This window comes from Marmota marmota, unplaced genomic scaffold, assembly GCF_001458135.2.
Source record: "Marmota marmota marmota unplaced genomic scaffold, marMar, whole genome shotgun sequence".
NCBI classification, from domain to species: Eukaryota; Metazoa; Chordata; class Mammalia; order Rodentia; family Sciuridae; genus Marmota; species Marmota marmota.
In genome coordinates, this window is record NW_026000140.1 from 989,867 (window position 1) to 1,012,337 (window position 22,471).

At 34.3% G+C, this 22,471-nt stretch overlaps 1 protein-coding gene across 1 annotated transcript; it reads left to right on the forward strand.

Moving 5' to 3' along the window:
* The first annotated feature begins 2,710 nt into the window (after nucleotides 1-2,710).
* Ambn (ameloblastin) lies at nucleotides 2,711-22,232 on the forward strand. Its single transcript, XM_048785745.1, has 11 exons — nucleotides 2,711-2,860; nucleotides 9,958-10,026; nucleotides 12,541-12,603; nucleotides 14,445-14,492; nucleotides 15,034-15,144; nucleotides 16,670-16,906; nucleotides 18,005-18,043; nucleotides 18,295-18,354; nucleotides 18,463-18,507; nucleotides 18,894-18,938; nucleotides 20,931-22,232. Exons 1-11 carry the CDS (start codon nucleotides 2,711-2,713, stop codon nucleotides 21,468-21,470), a joined length of 1,407 nt encoding a protein of 468 aa, XP_048641702.1. The 3' UTR covers nucleotides 21,471-22,232.
* The last annotated feature ends 239 nt before the right edge of the window (nucleotides 22,233-22,471 follow it).

The window sequence follows — 22,471 nt, forward strand, 5'->3', positions numbered from 1 at the left end:
GGATATAAAAAGGACAAAAATAATAAAGAAAGGAGTTAAATTATCACTGTTTGCAGATTATATGATCCTATGCTTAGAAGATCCAAAACATTCCATCAGATGACAGCTAGAGCTAATAAACAAATTCAGTAAAGTAACTGAATATAAAATCAATTTACAAAAGTTAATACCATTCTTATACTCCAATAATGAAACTTCTGAGAAAGAAATCAGGACAACAATTCCATTCTTTTAACATTTTTTCCCCATGGTTGACTTTATTTTCAAGATTATATGTTTTGTCTTCATTGCCTGAAACTCTGTCTTCTGAGTGGTCTAGTCTATTGGTAATGCTTTCCGTTCAATTTTTAATTTGGTTTATTGATTCTTTCATTTCAAGGAATTTTGCTTGATTTTTTTTCAGAATCTCTCTTTTTCAAGTAATCTTTCACTTCCTGTATTTTCTCTCTGATTTCACTCCTTATATTGTCTTTTGCCTTGCAGATCAGTTTAACTCTATACATTCTAAACTCCTTCTCTGACATTTCTTCCACTATAATGCTAATGGATTGTTATTGAAGTATCTTGGTTTGAGGTAATTTTTTCCCTTGCTTTTTCATGTTGTTCGTGTGTCTACCCATTTAACACTATGGATCTGATGCAGTGGAGTTTCTACCCTGTAGACTTATAGTGCCCCTGAAAGTTTCCAGTACCTCACCATTTAGGGGGAGACAAATAATAACAATAACCAATGCAAACAATATAAAGCATTACCAAATTGTTCCTGCTGTAACATCTACAAAGTTAATTGTCACAATAAATAGAAATGATATAGTCAGTTATTGCCTACAGTAGAAACAGTAAGTTTGCAAAAGGGTTTACAATTTTGAATGGTGGACAGAGAGAGAATAGAAGTGATGTAGGATGTAATGATTAGGAGGGAAGAAGAGAGAAGACAGAAGGAAAAATTAAAGAGAGAATAATAGAGATGGGCTGTTATCAGATGAAAAGAAAGAAAGAGAATCAAGAGTAACATAAGTGAGAGAAATACATATATATAAAGTAAAAATTTTAAAAATTAAAAATAAACAATACAAAACAAAACTGAAATATTCTAATCAAACATCCTATGCCTCAAAATACTGACTCATGAAAAATAACTGGCTTCAAAAATGCTAGAAATTAGAAAAAAACAAATATGAATATGTATAAGCATGAACCAGTAAGGTCACAATTAAACAGAGAAAAGGAAAAAAAAAAAAGATCTCGATGAAAAGTTCAAAAATTGTTTCCATTGTTCCACTGGAGTTCAAAAGATTCTCAGCTCCCTTCTCAGCAGTGTTAAGTGGGGTCATCTGGAATGTGATACTTGCTCCACCCTTGTAGTAGGGTTGTTGGAGTAAGAGAGATAATCTTGTAGGCAGAACTCCTGGAAGCAGAGCTTAGGCTTAGGTAGGCTCCAGGTTCTTCACTGAATGCTAATTAGTCTGGAAATTTGCCAGTCCACTCTGGAAGACTGCACCCCAGAGGTTTCCCCTGGGCTCCATTTGTGTGGTGGAGGAGCCAATTCTTAGCCCACTGTGTTACCTACAGACCCTATGTTTCCTGGTCTTGGGTTTAGTCTCCAAACTCAATCTCTCCCACCCCTTCAAATTCCAGGAGCATCTCTCCCAGCCCAGCTGGAGGCAGCAAGATTGGGGGGAAAGGGGGAGAGCTAGTGGGTTTCCACGACCAGTGTTCCCCTGTGTAAACCCTTGTCCATATTTGATTTTCTGGTCACTTAGGCACACTCCATGTTGTGCAGTATGCATTTGCCAAGTCTGTATTTTGGGGCAAACTCTGGTTTGCCAGGAATTGGCTGGTCTCCCAGCTGCTGGCCACAACACTGCAGCTGCAAAATGGTTCCTCCCTCTGTCCTTCACACACAGTCAGGAAAGATGGGGCTTCTTTCCCACACAAGGATGTTGTGCAGAATGCCTTTCAGTTTAGTCACACAGTCATGCAGTCTCTTTGATCTCTAAATTCTCCATACACTGACACACCTCAGGTCTCCTAAAATTGTGTGTTCCTTTAATTCCCTTACCCTTCCATTTTGCTGGTGGGGGGACTGCTTTGCCTGGTACCTCCTGCAGCAGTGGTAGTGCTGGGGATTTGTTCCTTACTTTATGATATCCAATCTCCTGAGTCCCCAATCTGCTTTGAATGTCTAGTATTAAATCCCAATAAAGTCCTCCCCGTCCTTTTTTTTTTTTTTTTCGCCCACGTTGCTGAGAAGCTGCCTGTCTGCTTTCTGGGTTTCGTACCATGGAGCAACCAGGAAAGTGACCTTCTCTATTTCTTTTTTTTTTTTTCCATCTAACAACAAACCCTCTCTTGATGCCACTTTCTTCTGTTGGTCCCAATTAGCCTGTCTTTCTAGCAACAATCCTTGAGAGATATGTCATCTTATACTTTCCAATTCCTCTACTCCCTTTTCTCTTCAACCTAATCTATCCAGGAATTTATTTCTATAAGTCCATAAAAATTGTTTTTGTCAAGCTCATCAATAACCATGCCATTGATACATCTTAAGATTTGCAGTCTCCATATTAATGATAGCATTTTATAGTAATTTTTTTTCAACTTTGCTGAGAGCCACAGCTGAGTCGGAATGGCCCCTGGCATTTTGCCAATAGTATTGATTGACAGGCAAGGCATTACTATCTGCCTTGGCTGCTACTTTGCAGTTCTCATGCTACTTTGGAGTTCTCTGGGGATTCCCGAAGAGTTCCCATTGGTTGGGGAAGTGCAGGAGGAAGGATTTCTGGAGGATATTTCCGGCTGCTGGTTCCTGGACCAGCCGCGTGGTGTTCGGGAGGAGTCCCCGGAGCGTGTGTGGAGCGTGTGTGGAGCGTGCTGGTGGAGTTCAGAAATAAAATTTGTTCCTGCTTCAGTGGCTCGTGATTTGTGCCCAGCCAGACTGCGGCACAACTTTGTGAACTTCTCTATTTCTATTTCACCATCTTGGAAAATTTTCTCAACAATTCCATTCTCAATAGCCTCAAAAATAATAAATAAATAAATAAATAAAATACTTGGGAATAAATCTATAAAGATGAAAAACCTATACAATGAAAATTATAGAATACTTAAGAAAGAAATTGAAGACGACCCCAAAAGAAGGGAAAACCTCCCATGTTCTTGGATAGGCAGAATTAATACTGTCAGAATGGCCATACTACCAAAGCAATCTAAAGATTCAATAAAATCCCCATCAAAATACCAATGACGTTCTTCTCAGAACTAGAAAAACAGTCCTAAGATTCATTTGGGAAAAATAAAAGACCCAGAATAGACAAAACAACTAAGCCAAAAAAAGCAAAATCACAATGAACAACTTGAAAATATACTCAGAGCTATAATAACAAACACTGTATGGTACTGGCATAAAAACACATACATAGAACAATGAAACAGAGTATAAGACACAGAGACAAACCCACATAGGTAGGGTAACATGATCCTTAACAACAAATGCCAAAAACATACATTGGCAAAAAGAGCCTTTTTAACAAGTGGTGCACAGAAAACTGATTATTCATGTGTCAAAGAATGAGCTAGATCCCTGTCTCTCACCCCTCCCTAAAGTCAATTCAAAATGTATCAAAGATCTAGGAATTAGACCAGAAACTTTTCAATTCCTAGAAGAAAGCATACGGCCAATACTCCAACACAGGCACTGGCAACAACTTCCTCAACAGAACTTCTAAAGCTCAGGAAATCATATCAAAAATTAATAAGTGGCTAGGGAAGAATAGAAGTATTTTGGATGAGCAGAGAGTAAAAGGAGGGAAGGAAATATGGAAGCAGGTGTGATGGTAGAATGAATCAGACATTATTTCCCTATGTTCATATATTATTACACGGCCAATGTAACTCTACATCATGTAGAACCAGAAGAATGAGAAGCTATACTCCATTTATGTATGATGTGTCAAAATGCATTCTATTGTCATGCATAACTAATTAGAACAAATAAAATATAGGAAAAAATAATTAACAAATGGAATCCCATAAATTAAAAAGCTCTGCACAGCAAAGGAAACTATTAAGAATAGTTAATATTCTTTTTTTTTTTTTTAAATATTTATTTTTTTTTAGTTTTCGGCAGACACAACATCTTTGTATGTGGTGCTGAGGATCGAACCCGGGCCGCACGCATGCCAGGCAAGCGCACTACCGCTTGAGCCACATCCCCAGCCCCAGTTAATATTCTTAAGAGAGAATTCTGAAGAGAAAACCTATGGAACAGGAGGAAATATTTGCTAGCTACTCTTCTGACAAGGATTAATATCCAGAATACATAAAGAACTCAAAAAAACTGAACACAAAAAGAAACCAAATAATCCAATTAATAAATGGGCAAATGAAGTAAACAGACATTTCTCAAAAGGAGAAATACAAATGGCCAACAAATATATGAAAAAATATTCAACATATTTAGCAATTATGGAAACACAAATCAAAACTATACTGAGATTTCATGTCATGCCAATCAGAATAGCAGTCATCAAGAATACAAACAATAATAAATTCTTGAAGGGATATAGGGAAAAGGAGCACTTTTATACTGTTGAGAGGACTGCAAATTAGTACAACCAGTACAGAAATCAGTATATAAAGGTTCCTCAAAACACTAAGAGTAAAACTACCTTATGATCCAGCTATACCACTCCTTGGTATTTAACATAAAGAATTAAAGTCATACTATATTGATACATGTATACCCATGTTTATACCAGAACAATTCATAATAGCCAAATTATGGAACCAGTTTAGGTGTTCACCAAGAGATGAATGGCTAAAGAAAACATGGTATATATACAAAATTGAGTTTTATTCAATCATATAGAAGAATGAGCCAAGCACAGGGGCACACGTCTGTAATCTCAGCAGCTCAAGAGGCTGAGGCAAGAGGATCATGAGTGCAAAGCAAGCCTCAGCAAAAGTGAGGTGCTAAGCAACTCAGTGAGACCCTGTCTCTAAATAAAATACAAAATAGATCTGGGGATGTGGCTCAGTGGCCAAGTGCCCCTGAGTTCAATCCCTGGTACCCCCCCCCCGCCCAAAAAAAAGAAGAATGAAATTATGTCATTTGCAGGGAAATGGATGGAACTTGAGAACATTATGGTTAAGCTAAGTAAGCCAAACTCAAAAGCTAAGAGTCATATCTTTTCATTCATATGTGGAAGATAGAGAGGAAAATAAGAGAAATGTGGAAAGGGTGGATCTCATGAAAATCAAAGGGAGATCAGAAGAGAAAGTGGTGTCAGGTAATAGGTAAATACTATGGAACAATCAAATTAGACTGTTATATTGGGTGCCTGGATGATTATGTAACAACAAATCCCACTATTGTATATATTAACAATGCACCAATAAAAATATGGAAAAAACAAATATTTGGAATTCAGAGAAGGGAAAAATCACAGTGGAATAGAATGGTTAGAGAAGGAGTTATAAAAGAGGTAAAATCTAAGTAGAACTTTAAGCAATAAGTTTTAAGAGGGTAGAAAAGTTGGAAAGACCCACCATGTTCATAGCAGCTTTATTCACAATATCTAAGAATAAGATAGAGAACAATAAGATAGAGAACAATCTAAATGTCTATCAACAGATGAATGGGCAAAGAAAACATGGTATATACATATAATGGGATATTATTCATCCTCAAAAAGAGGGAAGTCCTACATGGACAACAATGTAGATGAACCTAGAAGACATGCCAAGTGAAATAAGCTAGTCACTGAAGAACAAATACTGCATAATTCTACTTATATGAGGTATCTAAACTAAACACACAGAAGCAGGAACTAGAAGGAGGGGAAAATGGATAAAAGTTATGTTATTCATCTACAAGATGAATAAGTTTTAGAGACGTACTGTACAACATACAGTAGGGCCTATAGTTAAGAAAACTATATTGTGCACTCTAAAATATGTCAAGAACCAGGTACCATGGAGCACACCTGAAATCCTAGTGACTCAGGAGGTTGAGGAAAGAAGATGGAAAGTTGAAGGTCAGCCTCAGCAACTTAGCAAGACCTTGTCTCAAAAGTAAAATTTTAAAAAGGGCTGGAGAGTGACTCAGTAGTTAAGCACCCCTGGATTCAATTCCCAGTACCACAAAATATGTTTAAATATATTAAGATAGACCTCATGCTAAGTTAATTACAAAAATAAAAAAACACCCCACAGAATAACACAAGGAAATTTGGGGAGGTGATGGATATGTTTACTGCCTTGTTTGTAATGATGGTATCATGAGTATGTATACACTAAATATGTGTTACTTTTTGTACTGATATACTTTTTGTACTTATTTTCTACCTCAATAATCCTTTAAAAAGTCCAATATGAAGTACACTTAGCATACATGTTTCTTTATTTCAACAATAATAATAATTCATGATCAATAGACATCTTCTGCATACAAAATATGTACTTAATATTTATTATTACATTTAAATTTTATTAAACTAATGTTGACATCATAAATCACATTTTACAAATGAAAATATTAAATGTAAGTAACAGAGGGAATTTAAACAGATGTATTCTTAGTCACTATACTAACATCTTCTGCAGGATCTCCTTGCCCTAGAATTTTTTGTATGAGTTTTTCTGTAGCATGTTACATGAGGGTTTTTGTTTGTTGTTCATTTTTGCTGTACTCTGGATGCAAGCATGTTATAGCTTTTTATCGGCACTCTGGTTGTTCTTCATATAGGTACAGTCATGACCAACATTATTTGTCAGCTGCAGTTATTGCTTCAACAACTGTAATGACTAGAAGAAATTAATTTTATACTAATTTCCAATTTTCTTGTAATTAAAATATGATTCATAGAATTTATTAGGATAATTATCAACTTTCCCAAAAACATACAGCAAAATGAAACCAACTCCAACTGATTGCAACAGTCATTATTACTGTATCAATGCACAGTAGCTCACATAAAGTGAGAGAAAAAATTGGAAAGGTAAGTTGAAATGTTAATTTAACTGTCTAATTACAGAGAATGAATTTTACATGATAGCCTTAGGATCCTTAAAAAGTTTGTGAGTAGGGCAGCAACGTGCTGAAACCAGTATTTAAGAAAACTTTGCTGTTGATATGCAAGATATCGGAAGAGAAAAATAAATACCAGGTAAACATCTGAAAATGAAGAATACAGGAGTAAGCATGAAGGACTTTTGAAGATAAGAAGAAGCAATATCAACTATGAATTGGATATTTTGCTTAAGAGCAAAGTAGAACATATGAATCCTACCAAAACAACTTTATCACTATTCCATAATCATGCTCATAACTTGTAAAAGATACACATACCATCATTCCAGTCTCATAGATTCAGCATCATTTTCCATACAGAGGAAATGCCTACCATTGGGTCTTTCCTTTAGCAATTCTTGGAGTTCATGAAGCTAACTATAGCATACCACCTCCTCCAAAACACACACACACACACACACACACACACACACACTTCAGTGTCCTTGTGGCTCCATGTTTCAAGCAGTTTCTCCCACAAAAAGGACAGTCAACACATTTATTAAGCATCCACTGTTTGGCAACTGTTACATATTCATCATCTCAGTGAATTTTCAAGACAAGCCTGTGGCTATAAGTTATTAGCATTATATTATGAAAAAAGAAACCATGGCTCATAGAGACTAAGGGACTTGATCAAGCAACAGAGTTTGGGGCGAGTGGGGAGAATAACACTTTTATTTCAATAATATCTGACTGTTTACAAAACACACTGATATTATTTCTTTGCATCCTAAAGGTAATTTTCTTATAAGTGAGAGAAAGGGTTTTCCAAGGACAGCTTATTAGATAAACATTATTTGAAGCTATTAGACCTGTACTTGGTTATGGAGATGTCTTTCTCCCAAAATACCAGTTTCCTCCATATCCCCTATAATTGGCAAGATCTCTACTTCCCTAGAGTGTACTGAGTCATCCCTTCTTCAGAAACTATTCCTTCTGTGCTTAACCCTACCATGTGTTAAATCACACCTTTGGAAAGACTAAGAGGGGCAGAGATGTAACAAAAGCAGATGATTTTCTATCTATAGCTACAATATTTTTATCTATTCATGGAGAAAAACCCATCCATGTTGATGTTAACCTTTCAAGTGACCCAAATTTGCCTTATTAATCTGGCTTGATACCAATGCCTAGAAATGGATTTATCTAAAGAGTGAAGTGAGAGTTGTGCCCATTTATCTGATTGGTTCATGAAGAATCTTCTGAATCTTGCTCCCCTCCCCACAAAGAATATGCACTCAAAGCCTTACCCAAAGTGATTATTGCAGAAGGTCGAATTAAAATGTCTTACAAAAGCTTGATTTTCTCTAATCAGTTATCTTTGGATATGAAAATACCTAGAAAATTCTGTGGGGAAAAAACACAACACTTTCATTATCCATCTAATATTTTCAGCTTCTCTTTCAAACCCAGAAAGATACTTTAGTGTTTACCTCTAGAGTGAATGTCTGTTAGAGGGAAGGAAAGGAGTTACTTTTACCACAATAAACCTGAGTTTGAAACTCCTGAGATTGCTGGCACTGGGTCACTAGCTTTATCTACAGATAAATACTTGCACAAAACAGATAATGGCTTGTTTTGCAACTATTTTACGTATATTTCCCTCAACTCACCAAAATGATTGTCTTTAGAACCTATGTCCGTTTTTCCCTTGCTGTTTTCCCTGTAATTCAGTTCTCTGAATAAACACAAGGGTTGAGTTACAATTAAAAATAATGAAACCCTACAGGGTCAATGTCCTTGCATGCAATAAAAGGGTGTGGGCTAATTGCAGGAGCAGAGATTTTTTTTTCCTGCATTTTGCTTCACTTTGATTGGTGGACCACCACTTTAAATAAAGGTTTCTGATCTTCCCTGAATGAGAGGTACAGAGCAAGTCCTAGGCACAGTCCAGAAAAAAAATTTAATCTTCTTTCCTTAGAACTATCTTGCTTAGCATCAACAGACCCTGAGAACACAGTGAATGTCAGCATCTAAGGTAAAATGTGATTTTATGGTTTCCATATATTTCCTGTAAGTTCTTTTTTCCTATCTTCAGGCAACCTTTATAAAGAAGATTTATCTTCATTTGTCAACTAGATGCTGAATAATAGCTTATTATAATCCATTAGCATGTTTCAGAGAAGACATAACTAATAACCATCCAGCTAAGCAAAAAAAAGGCTTAACTATAGACCTTTTCTTTTTACTATCTGTGATTATTAGTGACAGTACCTAATTTAGAAAAGTATTAGGAGATAAGCAAATTTATTTATTATTCAGATCTCCACTTATGTAAGAGCAAAGAGCCTTTTGAGCTTACAGAATAAATTTAGAAAGATAGTTCATTTTAGGAGGAAAAACTGAATTGGGAGACATATATTCTACTAAAGCCAAAGGAAATTAAAATATTCCATTTACTCTAATTTGACAAAGATAAGTTTTGGCATACTTATGTAGATAATCTAAACATCAAATGATATATCCCATACATCTGCAAATAAAGGTTTATTGAAATTGCATTGTAAATGTATTTCAAAATTTGTCCCAAAGTTTAAGAAAACTATAGTTTTCTGTTAATAGTACTTGATAGACCAAGATTTCACATACTAGAAGGGATTTATTTATAATTTGTTTTATGAAACGCAGCACAGAATTTAAAGAATATCCTTAGAGGTCATTCCTAAATTGTCATTTAGATTGTAACTACATAATAAAGTATTTAGATATTTTTAATTGCTTGCCAATTCATTCCAGGAACAACTAAATTACAAATCTTTTTGGATATTTTTTTAAAACTTTATTATTTTGGAAGAGCATAGATTCAGATTCACTTTTTTAAATGTCTTTTAGCCATGATGTAAAAATTTACCTGATTTAATTCTCCACCAATTGTGTTTTAGATTTCATTTTTCAAAATGAAAGACTTGATACTGATCCTGTGCCTCCTGGAAATGAGTTTTGCAGTGCCGGTAAGTTTATCTTCTAGAGTATACCCTACATGGGTTCCTGATAGTTTGATATCACTGAAATGACATTGGCTAAGAGTCCACTCATTAACTCATTTGATTTAATTTATTGGTATAGATTCTACTGAATCAAAGTCATGCAGCTCACATTTCAGCCTTATTATCAAAATGCAATAAGTCCGTCACATATTTTTTCTATTCCAAACAATATTTAAAATATCCCAAAGACAATTTCTAAGTTTTATTTCATTCATTTGAAGTTAAAAGACTTAGGGGGCATCCACAATACCATGGCACAATTTTGTTATTAACTCCTTGCTATATCATTATGAAATTTAATGGAAAGAGAAAATTTCTCTGAAAAAAGTAAAGTATACTTCTTCATTTTAAAAAGGACAATATTGGCCAAATTACTTTGGTTACAAAACTAAGCTAGGTAATTCTAGTTAAAGTTAGTAATTAAATAACAAATTTACCTTTTAGGGGTGAAATTGTGTGACAGAGAGCTGCAATTTCTCAAAACAGGTCGTGGCAATGGGGCTAATTACATGTCATCCGATCCACACTATCATATAGGGTAAGGATCTCATACAAACATGATCTCTTGGAGCACTAAACTACTTCAGTTAAGCATGCACTTCTGATATGTCAAAGACTTTATTCAGTTGCTATATTCATTAGCAATTACACACAGACTACATGTAATTACATGCACATACCATGCATCCAGCTATGAGGTAGGCACTGGAAACATGAAAATACATTAAGCCATGATCTCTTATCTTGAGGAGCTCATAGTTGGCCTCAAATGAGCTTCAGAATATTTTAATTCCTTGAGAGAAAAGGTTATAACTATTTGAGTTTTTTAAATGTTTTAAAGAGGATGAAAACTAATTATAAGAATGAAAATTTTAATTTCCACAATAAAAGTAGAATTTCTGTCCTATCATGCAAGATGAATTTTAAATGAAAGAAAAATTGAGGTTGCCACCCTAACTTAACTTTATATGGTACCAACATTAGGGTCTACTTCAACTATCTATTACATTGATACTATGAACCTTATCTGATCTATATCAATCAGGCCCACTCTGAGGAACATGACAATTCCTTACAATTGTCCTCAAATCAGATATTCATCTCCTTTTAATTCCTCATTGAAAATATATTTTACTTACATTTATGTAAATATTGTTCCTTAATTCATGCCTTGGAACATATAGAAATATATGTTCCAGAATATACTTATATTTTGTCCTGTAGTTAAACCTATCTAAGATGTGTTATTTGTATTCTGACCAATGGGAAGGAAGAAAACTGCGCTCTTACAGTCCTCTCAAATTCTGAACAGTCTGCTGTATCATACATACTCATACCCATATATACACAGGTACTCACAATCATTCTTCCTATCTAAACAACTAACCTCCTTCTCCACCCAGATATGTTTGCTACACATTTATAATGTCTTCCTTTCTATTCATGTCCAAAACTGAATTATTTAGAAAAATTTTCACCACGACTCAGAAAGTGGGATTTTACTTACATGAAAAAGTAGGGAGTAAAATGATATAGGGTACAATTCCTGAACTTCTTACTTCTAAAGGAAAAAAAATCCCAATATATTTAGTAGACATTCCATAAATATATGTAGTACAAATGAAAGAAAGAAGGCATTCCTTGACACTAGAAATGTAAATATCCAAAGAACTAAAAACTTTAAAAATCCATTTACCCTAATTCCTACTCTTCTATTCTCCATTTTGTGCCCTGGTATTTGCACATATTAATATGTAAAAATGTAAGGAAGGCTTAAAAAGGAAATAATTATATTTTTAAACTAATTTCTGTAAATACAGCTATAATTTTAACAACATATTGAGTATAATAGCACAGTACCTAGTGCTAGAATGCTTTTTCTTTAAGGAAAACCAGCCTGGATGTAATTTAAGAATACAAAACACAGATCAACAGGTTGATAGAGTAATCATCCACTAAAGATGATGATGGAAGACTTGTTAAAGCCCTTTGAATGGGAAGCAAGTTAGGTCTTGCACATGATTTTTCTCAATGCCATAAACCAAAAACATGGAGATTTGTTGAAATCACATGAAAATTCAGCTCATGTGTAACCCCTTTGCTTTTTTATGTAATAATTTTTAAGAAATTTTGCTTTATCTATTTACTACTATTACTTCTATCTATTTTACTACTCTTTTGTTGCTTTACTTCTCATTGTGTTTAGCTTTAAATCAAATTTTGCTTTTAAAGTAACATAGGAGTAAGCTATGCACAAAAATAAATGATGCATAGGTAGCAAAATTATTAAATATTATGGTAATTCTCCTAAATAACTTAAATTCTTCTTCATTCTGTTCAAAATACCAATTCATTAGAGTAATAAACTAATATGGTGGCCTCTCAGCTAGCCCTTATGTACTGGGGTGATTTTCTATTCCAAACATGCATTTAAGAAAGTTTCTAAGAGAACTCAGAATTATTCTTATTTCAATTTAGATGTTTCCTCAGCAACCTGGGGCACCAGGCATGGCACCTGGCATGGCTAGCTTGAGCCTTGAGGTATGTATTACTAGAGTTTGTATATATAATATGATCTCTGATCATGGAGAAACATAATAAACTGTTTTTAGTTTTCCTAGTCAGAAGTCTGTGACTGTCATCCCGAGCAGTTCTAGGTACATTAGTGAGATTTATTAGAGCTTTATTCTATAATTCTGCAATTTTAAATTTGCAGGTGCTTTAAGCTTTCAAACATAATCTATATGTGAATCAAAGCAATAATTATAATTAATACCTTATATTATGTACACATTAATGTAATTATGACATTAATTAAAACACATTGCTCTATAGTCACAAATCGTTTATATTTAGTCATGCCATTTATAATATCTTACATAATAAAGTTTTCATGACAAAATTTATTTGTTCAAAAAAAATGCTAAAATCAGCATACTACAGGAAAACAGCCACATCAATATTTAATAGCAGCAAATTCACAATAGCTAAATTGTGGAGCCAGCCTAGATGCCCTTCAGTGGATGAATGTTTAAAAATAATGTGGCATATATACACAATGGAATTTTACTCAGCAATAAAAGAGAATGAAATCATGGCATTTGCAGGTAAATTGATGGCATTAGAGAAGATAATGCTAAGTGAAGTTAGCCAATCCCCCCAAAAAAAAATGTCGAATGTTTTCTCTGTTATAAGGAGGCTGATTCATAGTGGGGAAGGGAGGGGGAACATGGGAGGAATAGACGAACTCTAGATAGGGCAGAGGGGTGGGAGGGAAAAGGAGGGGCAGGGGGTTAGCAAGGATGGTGGAAAGTGATAGACATCATTATCCAAAGTACATGTATGAAGACACGAATTGGTGTCAACATACTTTATATACAACCAGAGATATGAAAAATTGTACTGTATATGAGTAGTAAGAATTGTAATGCATTTGCTGTCATTTATTTTTTATAAATAAATAAATAGCATTAGCATTGTACTATAATACCACCTGTATAGCCTGTATTTCCCTTACTGCAGTTCTCATAAATAATATATGGTCTGATTAGACAACCCCCGAAACATAGAAACTTCTGACCATACAATAAAACATTTACAGCTATAAACAGAAATTTAGGAGTTCATAACTACCACAGTTTCCACAAGGCATTGCAAAATTTCCTTCTTTCATAACAATCTGAGGTCAGCCAGTAGGTATATGGGCTAGACGTTTATCTCACATACAAGCTCATTTCTTTGAAATTTTCTTCTCACTTTCAAGTTAAACTCATTATAAAGTACTCTAAATCTTTTCCCATTAAAAAAGTAAAATTGACTTTTTGTTAATATAGTCACATTCTTGATAATCTATCCAGATGTTTCTTCCAATGTATTTTATACTTGTGTTTTTGAAGTCTTTTTTTCTCGGGAAAAAGTTGAAGATTGGTTTGCTTTGTTTGGTGTGTCTATTTTTCCAAATTGTTTTTCAAATTGAATGTGTTTAAGATAAAGTAATTTAAGTAGGGGGAAAGATTTAATGAAGCAATATCCTCACAATTACACTTATATTTCAGTTGAATGAGCCATTTTTCTATGTTTAATGTGACCCACACACACACTTAACTGACACTCTTCCTTCTTTAATTAATGATAAAAGCAAGCTCATTTTTTATTAGAATAACAATAATGGCAAATCCACACTTTCACATGTACATCTCTCAATATGATTTGGGTCTACTCATTTTTTTATTCAAATTAACCCATCCCACACTTTATCTTGATAATGTTAAATATCATGAGAAATCAACTGGGTCAAAAGGCAGAAAATTATAGACATCATTATCCAAAGTACATGTACTAATGCGACAAACACTAATTTTATTTTATTTTTTACTTAATAGACAATGAGGCAGTTGGGAAGTCTCCAGGGATTGAATGCACTTTCTCAGGTAATCATATTTTCAAATATTTATAATTCAGAAATTAGTGGTGGTGATGATGGTGGTAGCAACAGCACCATAATTCAAAAAATTTGCTTATGAATAGATAATATTTTAAATACTGACAGAACAAATAAGTAATTGAGATTGCCAAAAACAAAATAAGGTGGGTAGCAGGGGAAAACAAACACAATATTGAATTTTCTTTAGTAAAAAAAAAATCCTGGGCTGGGGGTATAGCTTAGTGGTAGAGCATTTGCCTACCACATAAAAATAAATAAATAAATAAAGGTATTGTGTCCTATCTACAAGTTAAAAAAAATTAAATTCTTTCTTACATTATCAGTTTTATTATATAGCCCAAAACACATGTGCCTAAAAAGCTGAATCTTAAACAAATTTATAGCAATACTGCAATCTTACCCAGAATGGAATTTTTGTCTGTTGGAAGAGAGAATTTACATTAACCAATGTTATTTTTACTTTTTATTTGTATTCCATAAGATTGAAATGTAAGTATATTTGTTTTGCTTTTTCTCCATGTTTATAGTTTTCTAGATTTGGCTTTGGGAAATCACTTAACTCTTTGTGGTTGCATGGTCTCCTTCCACCACATTCCTCTCTCCCGTGGCTAAGACCAACAGAACATGAAACTCAACAGGTAAGCATGAGTTTGTTTGAAATTTCAAGCTTTAAAATCTTTCCCCACTTGTCTTCTTTAAGTTATGTTATATTAGAAATAAGAACTAGCAATTTACCATTAATTATTCTAATACCAAATAAAATAAATCCTATAACAACTGTTATTAATTAGGCAATTTAAATTTTCAACCCATTTGCATATGTATTCCACATAGAAAGATAATGGCCTCCAAAATACAAAAGATCTGGGGCTTGGGTTGTGGCTCAGTGGCAGAGTGCTTGACTAGCACGTGTAAGATACTGGGTTCGATCCTCAGCACCACATAAAAATAAATAAAGGCATTGTGTCCATCTACAACTAAAAAAAAAAAACTGAAAAAAATACAAAAGAGTGATGCTAAAATTATTAGCAAGGATAATAGATAGACAATCCTTGGAATTAAAAACAGATTATAGTTTGGACTATTTTCATTTTAAAAAATTATCTAAATATAATTCCCAAAGGCTAATTTCAAATGATGACAAACATCCTTGTTAAAACACAACAAACCCTATAGAAGTCAATAAATATATCAATCTGTTAATCATTATTTGTTGGGTGCCTAACATATATAAAGTTAATCAAACTGTGCTTTAGGATAAAAATAAATGCATTTTAGAATGACTCCAAGCTTATAACATTTCAAATGTTATGGGAGATAAGACAACATATTACAAGGTGCTAAATTGCATTGTAGAAATAATAAATAGCATGAGAGTTTACACATGTACAATGGTTGAAGAGGCAAAACAGAGCCAATTATTATTAGACTTCCATGCCAGTTTGAGGAATTTGTAACTGATCTACAAGCAATATGGAGCCACTCGGCACAAGTAATTTCTAAAAGAATCAAACAAACATGGTGGTTTTGACAGTATCTTTTAATTGCAGATGGTCTTCCTCATCAGGAGCATTATACGACAGTCCACATTTAGTAGTCAATAAATTATGTTAATGGTGATTGTTTCTTCACTTGACTAATTTTTCCAAAATGAACTTCATGATGAAGGGATTTGATGTATATTTTATTTAATTAGGTCTTATCTTTTCATTAACTCACAATTTATTAAGTACCTACCATGTGCCAGACACTTGTTAGGAACTAGGTTAATATGTTAAATACAAGAGCTATAAAGATAAAATACATTATTTTTTTCTCAGTTACCAGGAGACCAAATATTTATGACAAATAATTATAATGCAGTGAAAGTAGTAAAATAAAAATACATGCAGGTAGTCATAGCACCCAGAGGAGGAAATGAATGATTCATTCCATTAGGAAGTTCAAGTAGCTTTCCATCTCCCAGAGCAATGTTTATCCCAAAGGAGGTAGAAGAAACAAACATACCCAAAATTTCTTCAAATAAAATCAGTTCTGCTTCCTATATAAATACTGCTTTAAGTCCCCTAACATTCCTTCCAAACAAAAACTACCCAAGTCTTTTGCTGTAGAAATTCTAGGCACCACATCCCTTCCTGACACTCTTTTCAAATTTTTCTACAGTATGAATATTCTTTGCCTGTGCATCCCCCACCTCTCCCATCACAGCCATCCCTGCAGCCTCAACAGTCAGGACTGAAACCTTTCCTCCAGCCCACTGCTGCAACCGATATCCAGGCAACAGCCCAAAAGGGTGGTCCTCAACCTCCAATGCATCCAAGGCAGCTGCCCTTGCAGGATGGAGAACCGCCAGCAACTGAGCAACAGGTGGCACCAACAGAGAAACCACCAACATCTAAGGTAATTCTTTTCTCTATATTCAGATCAGGATCACCTACTAACCTAATGAAAGAAAACTAATTAGCTAGCCAATTCTAAAACTCGTAGCCTTCAGAACTAATACATGAAAATATAAATGTTATTGATCAGCCTTTCATTTTGAGGACTATTTTTTAAGTAAAACATAAATATTCATTTGTACCCTTTACCACCAGAGATAAGACACATTCAAAAAATATTCTGTGCTTTTAAAACTTGGCTTCTTAGTTGCAAAAGGTGAAAGTTTTCATAGGATACAGGGCAGCCCAGAGAAGTCCAGGCAATCTACCATCATTTTTTCATTTGTTAGAAAGACAGAGGAGAGGATTAATCCTTCAGCATAACAAGTAGGATCTTATATTATCACCTCTCTGCAGAGATGAAAACCAAAAGTACAAAAGTACCTTTAGTAAAGTATCTTTTTTAATTGATTTATTTATTTTTGCATTACAATTCTTAATATGCCATTATAACATAATTTATCTTATCTCTGATAAAGTATCTTTAATAGAGAAAAAAACAATGGACAGAAAAAAGAAGATATACCATATAACTATTATGCTGGAGGTATTTAACATTCTCCCATGTCACCCTGCCTACAATCTAGAAAGATAGATTTACAACATAAAGGTCATATTATAAAATATATATATGATCATTCCTTTTAATATCTATAAAGATAGATATGATTATCCCTTTTAAGGACAAGATAGACTTTAAGAAATTACAGAATTTGGCCAGGATTATATAAAATCAAAGTGGCAGAGCCAGAATTCAAACCAAGTATGTTCCAATTCCAAAATTCATTACTTTTTATTCTGCAAGATATAGCAAATTCTGGCCAGACACACACAATAAAATTTAAAGGAAAAGTGAATTTTAGATCTAGCAAATTGTCCTGCCAGGACACTTGAGTCACATTAGTAAAAGACAATTGTAAATTCTTGGGTCATCCCCTCAAAAGACTAAAAAAAATAAAAGAGAGAAACATATTTTAAATTGTTTTATTGTAATCGTAAATAAGCGTCTGTTCAGTTTGTTTATTTTGACTGGTAACTTTAATCCTTATCTATGATATAGCTCCTGGTAATGGATTTTGCTGGTCCACAGGTTCCATCAGTAAGTATAGATTTCACTGAGATACTTTCCTAGGAAAAATATATCTGTATTTCAAAAAAAATTTAACGAAATTTTTAATTGTTCCATTTGTCCATAAATATGAAGTATTATGGGTTCTTTTGTTTCCTGAAACGTTAAGTACCAATTCTTCATAGTAATCCATCTGAAAATGTATTTCATATAACTCTTATATATTACTATAGTGGGACTTGCCTATGTAAATTATTTGTTTTATTTTTTACCACTTAAAGTTGTTCCATATAGCCCGTTTGATATCTCGGGGACCACTGCCACAAAACAAACCATCTGCAGTAAGTTTGTTTGTTTTTAAAATACAGCTTCTCTAAGTGTTTGCAATTTAATTTGAAAGTTCTTTCCTTGGAAAAAGCATTTTGTGATAACCATTTTATTTTGTGTAGCTTTATCCAGGAATGTTTTACACGTCTTATGGAGCAAATCAACTGGTAAGTTCATATTCTATTAAAAGTATATTTAATTAAATATCATCTTGAGGGCTAAAATTATAAAAATCCAGACCTCACACAAGATATTGCAAATAAATATTCTCTAAGTGCCTACATTATCAACTGAAATGGTAAGGAGGCACAGTTCCCTATTTGGATAATTCTGGCCAGACACAACAATTAGCATTAAGGAAAAGTGAATTTTAGATCTGACAAATTGGCTACATTTTTTCAAGAATGACTGGACTTTCTGCTCTGTCCCTGGATACTGCATTAATATTAAGCCTTAAGGAAATGCTAAATGACTTTTAACTTTGTTTTAGTAGATAAGAAGGTAATAAAAGGCAGCTGGTTCATAATATGATGCACTGTTTCTCTTTGAACAGAATGCTCCTACCAGACTTGGTATCATGAGTTCAGAAGAAATGGACGTGAGTAATGTCTTCTAACTCTTCTTGAAATAGTGACCAAGAAATAACAGTCATAGATGACTAGCTACAAAAGACACTAACCATGAAAGCAGTCAAAAGATCACAGGACTTAGATTTTTCTACTCTCAAACCAGAAGCTTGACTCTGAAATAGTATCAAAAGATTTCATAGCGTTTCCTATGGAGGAATTCCTATATTTTTAAATTTTTTCTTATAGTTGTAGAAGGACAGCATGCCTTTATTTCTTTAGTTTTTTATGCAGTGCTAAGGATCGAACCCAGTGCCTCACACATGCAAAGCAAGTGCTCTGCCACTGAGCTACAGCCCTCACCCAGGAATTCCTATATTTTTTAATGATAACCATTCTTGAGTATAGGGTTCTGCCTCATTCTTTGTGTATGATCAGAAAAGACACCTCTCCTGAAAGGGCATCAGCAATGAACTGCAAACACTTTAAAAAAAAAAAAGATATGTGCAGTTCATACACAATCCCTTTCTTTCTAGGACCATTTAATCTCCTAAACACTCAATTCAATAGCAGCAAAAAATAATTCAGATCACAAAATTAAAAGATCAAAAAGGAAAAGAAAATTAGCCAAGTTTAAAATTTGATTATTATAAACTTTAAAGTGCCTAAGTCAAGGATAGTATATTCTTATATTCACATCCACATATGAAGAGTACAGTTTAATATTTGAAATCAATAAACCCAGACATCTTAACATTTTTTTTCTCAGAAATTCCTGTTACATATGTTTACAAAGATAACAAAGCAAAAGTTCTATTAAATTAACAAGGTATTGTCAACTATATATACTATCAAATTAATAAATATACACAAATGCTATCACTAAAAGAAAACTCATAGCTCAACATTTTTGAGTGCCTTTTGTTTGCTATATGCATAGAAAGATACCATAAATAAGATAAATAAGATTCCTGCTTTTACAGAATGAATAGAAAAAATAAGCACAGTGCAGATAATGTGAAATTCCTAGGATAAGGAACTAGCACTGTCTTATTAAGGAAAGAAAGAAGAAGAAAGGAAATACAACTAACCCAGACCAAGGATTCCCACCAAGAGCTGAGACTCAGAACAGAGTCAGAGAAGGCAGAAGTAAAGAGTGTTGAATCTATATAACATGAACACAACTGGCTGCAAATTAAAAATTCAAATTAAGTGCTAATTACCATCTTATACTATCAATCAAGTTATTTATATTCTGACTCATTCCCAAGAGATTTTGTAGTGGCTTATGAAAAACACCCAATAAAAATAGCCAAAGAAAATTGAAGGTAGGATTTAAAGTGAGTCAAAACTGTAAGGAAATGAGAATACAAACATGAGTCACACATTGCTGATCACCACAAACATCCCAGATTACCTTGTAGTAAAGGTAGAAAAGAAACATGATAAGTTATGGAATTCTATTTTAGTTTCTTCAGACAAATCAAGCTTTTTTAAAAATTATACCTGGTTAGAGGAAAGGAGAGAAGGAAAGAAAAGGAGAAAAAGAAAGAAAAATTCTTACATGGGGCTTCATTCATTTGGGGAATACTTTGAAATGCCATTGACAAGATCTTCCAAAACATTCTTCAACAAACACAGTTATGGATTTCAGTTTTTGTTTGTTTTCTGATGGTTGTAGCCATTTCAGCTGTTTGTTGTTTTCTTAAAATTAAATTCAAACTAACTTTTTCTTTCTTCTGCCCTGTGCCTGCTGCTCTCCTCACCCTCCAGCCAAGCATGGTAAGGAGACTCTATCTACCTTTCACCGAAGTTGCCTTCCCCCACTTAGATGTGTGCAGAATCCTTTCTATTATATTTTAAAGCTAGTTCAATGAGAAATACGTTTACACAAAGCTGTCAGCCAGTTCCCTGTTCTCTATCAATTTTTTCCTAAATTCTCAGAGAATATGATCAGGTATAATTGCATGACATTGCTAATAGAATGTACTAACGGTTTCCTTGATAAATGTTGGTTTTTCCAGGGAGGAAGAGGAGGCCCCATGGGCTATGGAGCCATGTTCCCAGGATTTGGAGGCCTGAGGCACAGCCTTAGGAGAATGTCTCCCAATCCAGCCATGGGTGGAGATTTTACTCTGGAATTTGACTCCCCAGCGGGAACAAAAGGTCCTGAGAAGGGAGAAGGAGAGGCACAAGCCTCCCCCGTGCAGGAGGCCAACCCAGCCAATCCAAAAAACCCAGCGCTCCTTTCACAGATAGCACCTGGTACTCATGCAGGACTCCTTGCTTTCCCTAACGACAACATTCCCAACCTGGCAAGGGGCCCTGCAGGGCAGAGAAAGGGACCCCTTGGGGTCACTCCATCAGCTGCTGACCCACTGATGACCCCTGAATTAGCTGAGGTTTATGAAACCTATGGTGCTGATGTTACCACACCCCTGGATACAGGAGAAGCAACCATGGATACCACAATGACCCCAGACACTCAGCAAACATCAATGCCAGGAAACAAAGTCCACCAACCCCAGATGGTACATGATGCATGGCGTTTCCACGAGCCCTGAAAACCTTGAGATATCAACTACTTTCTGTATGCACAAGCTTCCCAGTTTTGTCCCCACAGTTTACCTTTTTGCTAAAACACTTAATACCTTCTACAGCAAAGGCATTAAACACGCTAAGCATGTATTAATAAATACAAGTGGCTAGAAATAGTGTAGGTTCCCTTCTTGCTTTCATTCTCTTATTGAAATAAAATGTGTTGACTGTCTCTGTGATTTAGAAATACTATTAACAGCAAGTCTAAGAGTCTCAGCATTTGATAATCTTGTTTCTTAACTCTCTTCAGCATTATGGGATTTGTCCTACTAGCATGACACTATTATATCCAGGAAATGCAGCACTGCTTTCTTTTTTCTAAGCAAGAAGCACATAGTCTCAGAATTCAAAGCTGTTTCATTTAAACTTGATTAAATTGGAATGCGTAAAGAACCTCTCCCTGGTATTACTGGGTTTCATACATTGGATTTTAAATTCTTATTTTTAGAGTATTTTATTTAATCTAAAACAATTAGCCTATTTTAAATAAAGATTTTTTTCTCATTGAAAATATGAGGAATTGTATGCTTATTATTTACATATTTGAGTAGTTAAGAAAAGCATACTCATCCCTTACCTTTGCTAGTCATTAATTCATTTTATTCAATTCATTTATTTTTTTCAAAGTTTACTGAATATCTACCTAAGTCCTACACAGTGTGCAAGGCATCAGGCATACAGTCCCTTCCTTCAAAGATAACAAGGGGCATGATCGAAATGTAGACAGAGAATCACAATGTTAATTTAAAAAAACAACCACTCTAAGCCAAGATCAGCTACTTTACATATATTTTCTCACATCAATATTGCAAAATAGATACCCTCAACCCTATAGTACACATGAAAATTGCTATGAAAAGACCAAGCACAAAGTGCTCTTTGGAATCACAGAGAAGAGACACCTAATCCAGCATAAGTGGCATGGAAGACTAGGAGGAATCAGACAAGTATTCTCAGAACAGTATCA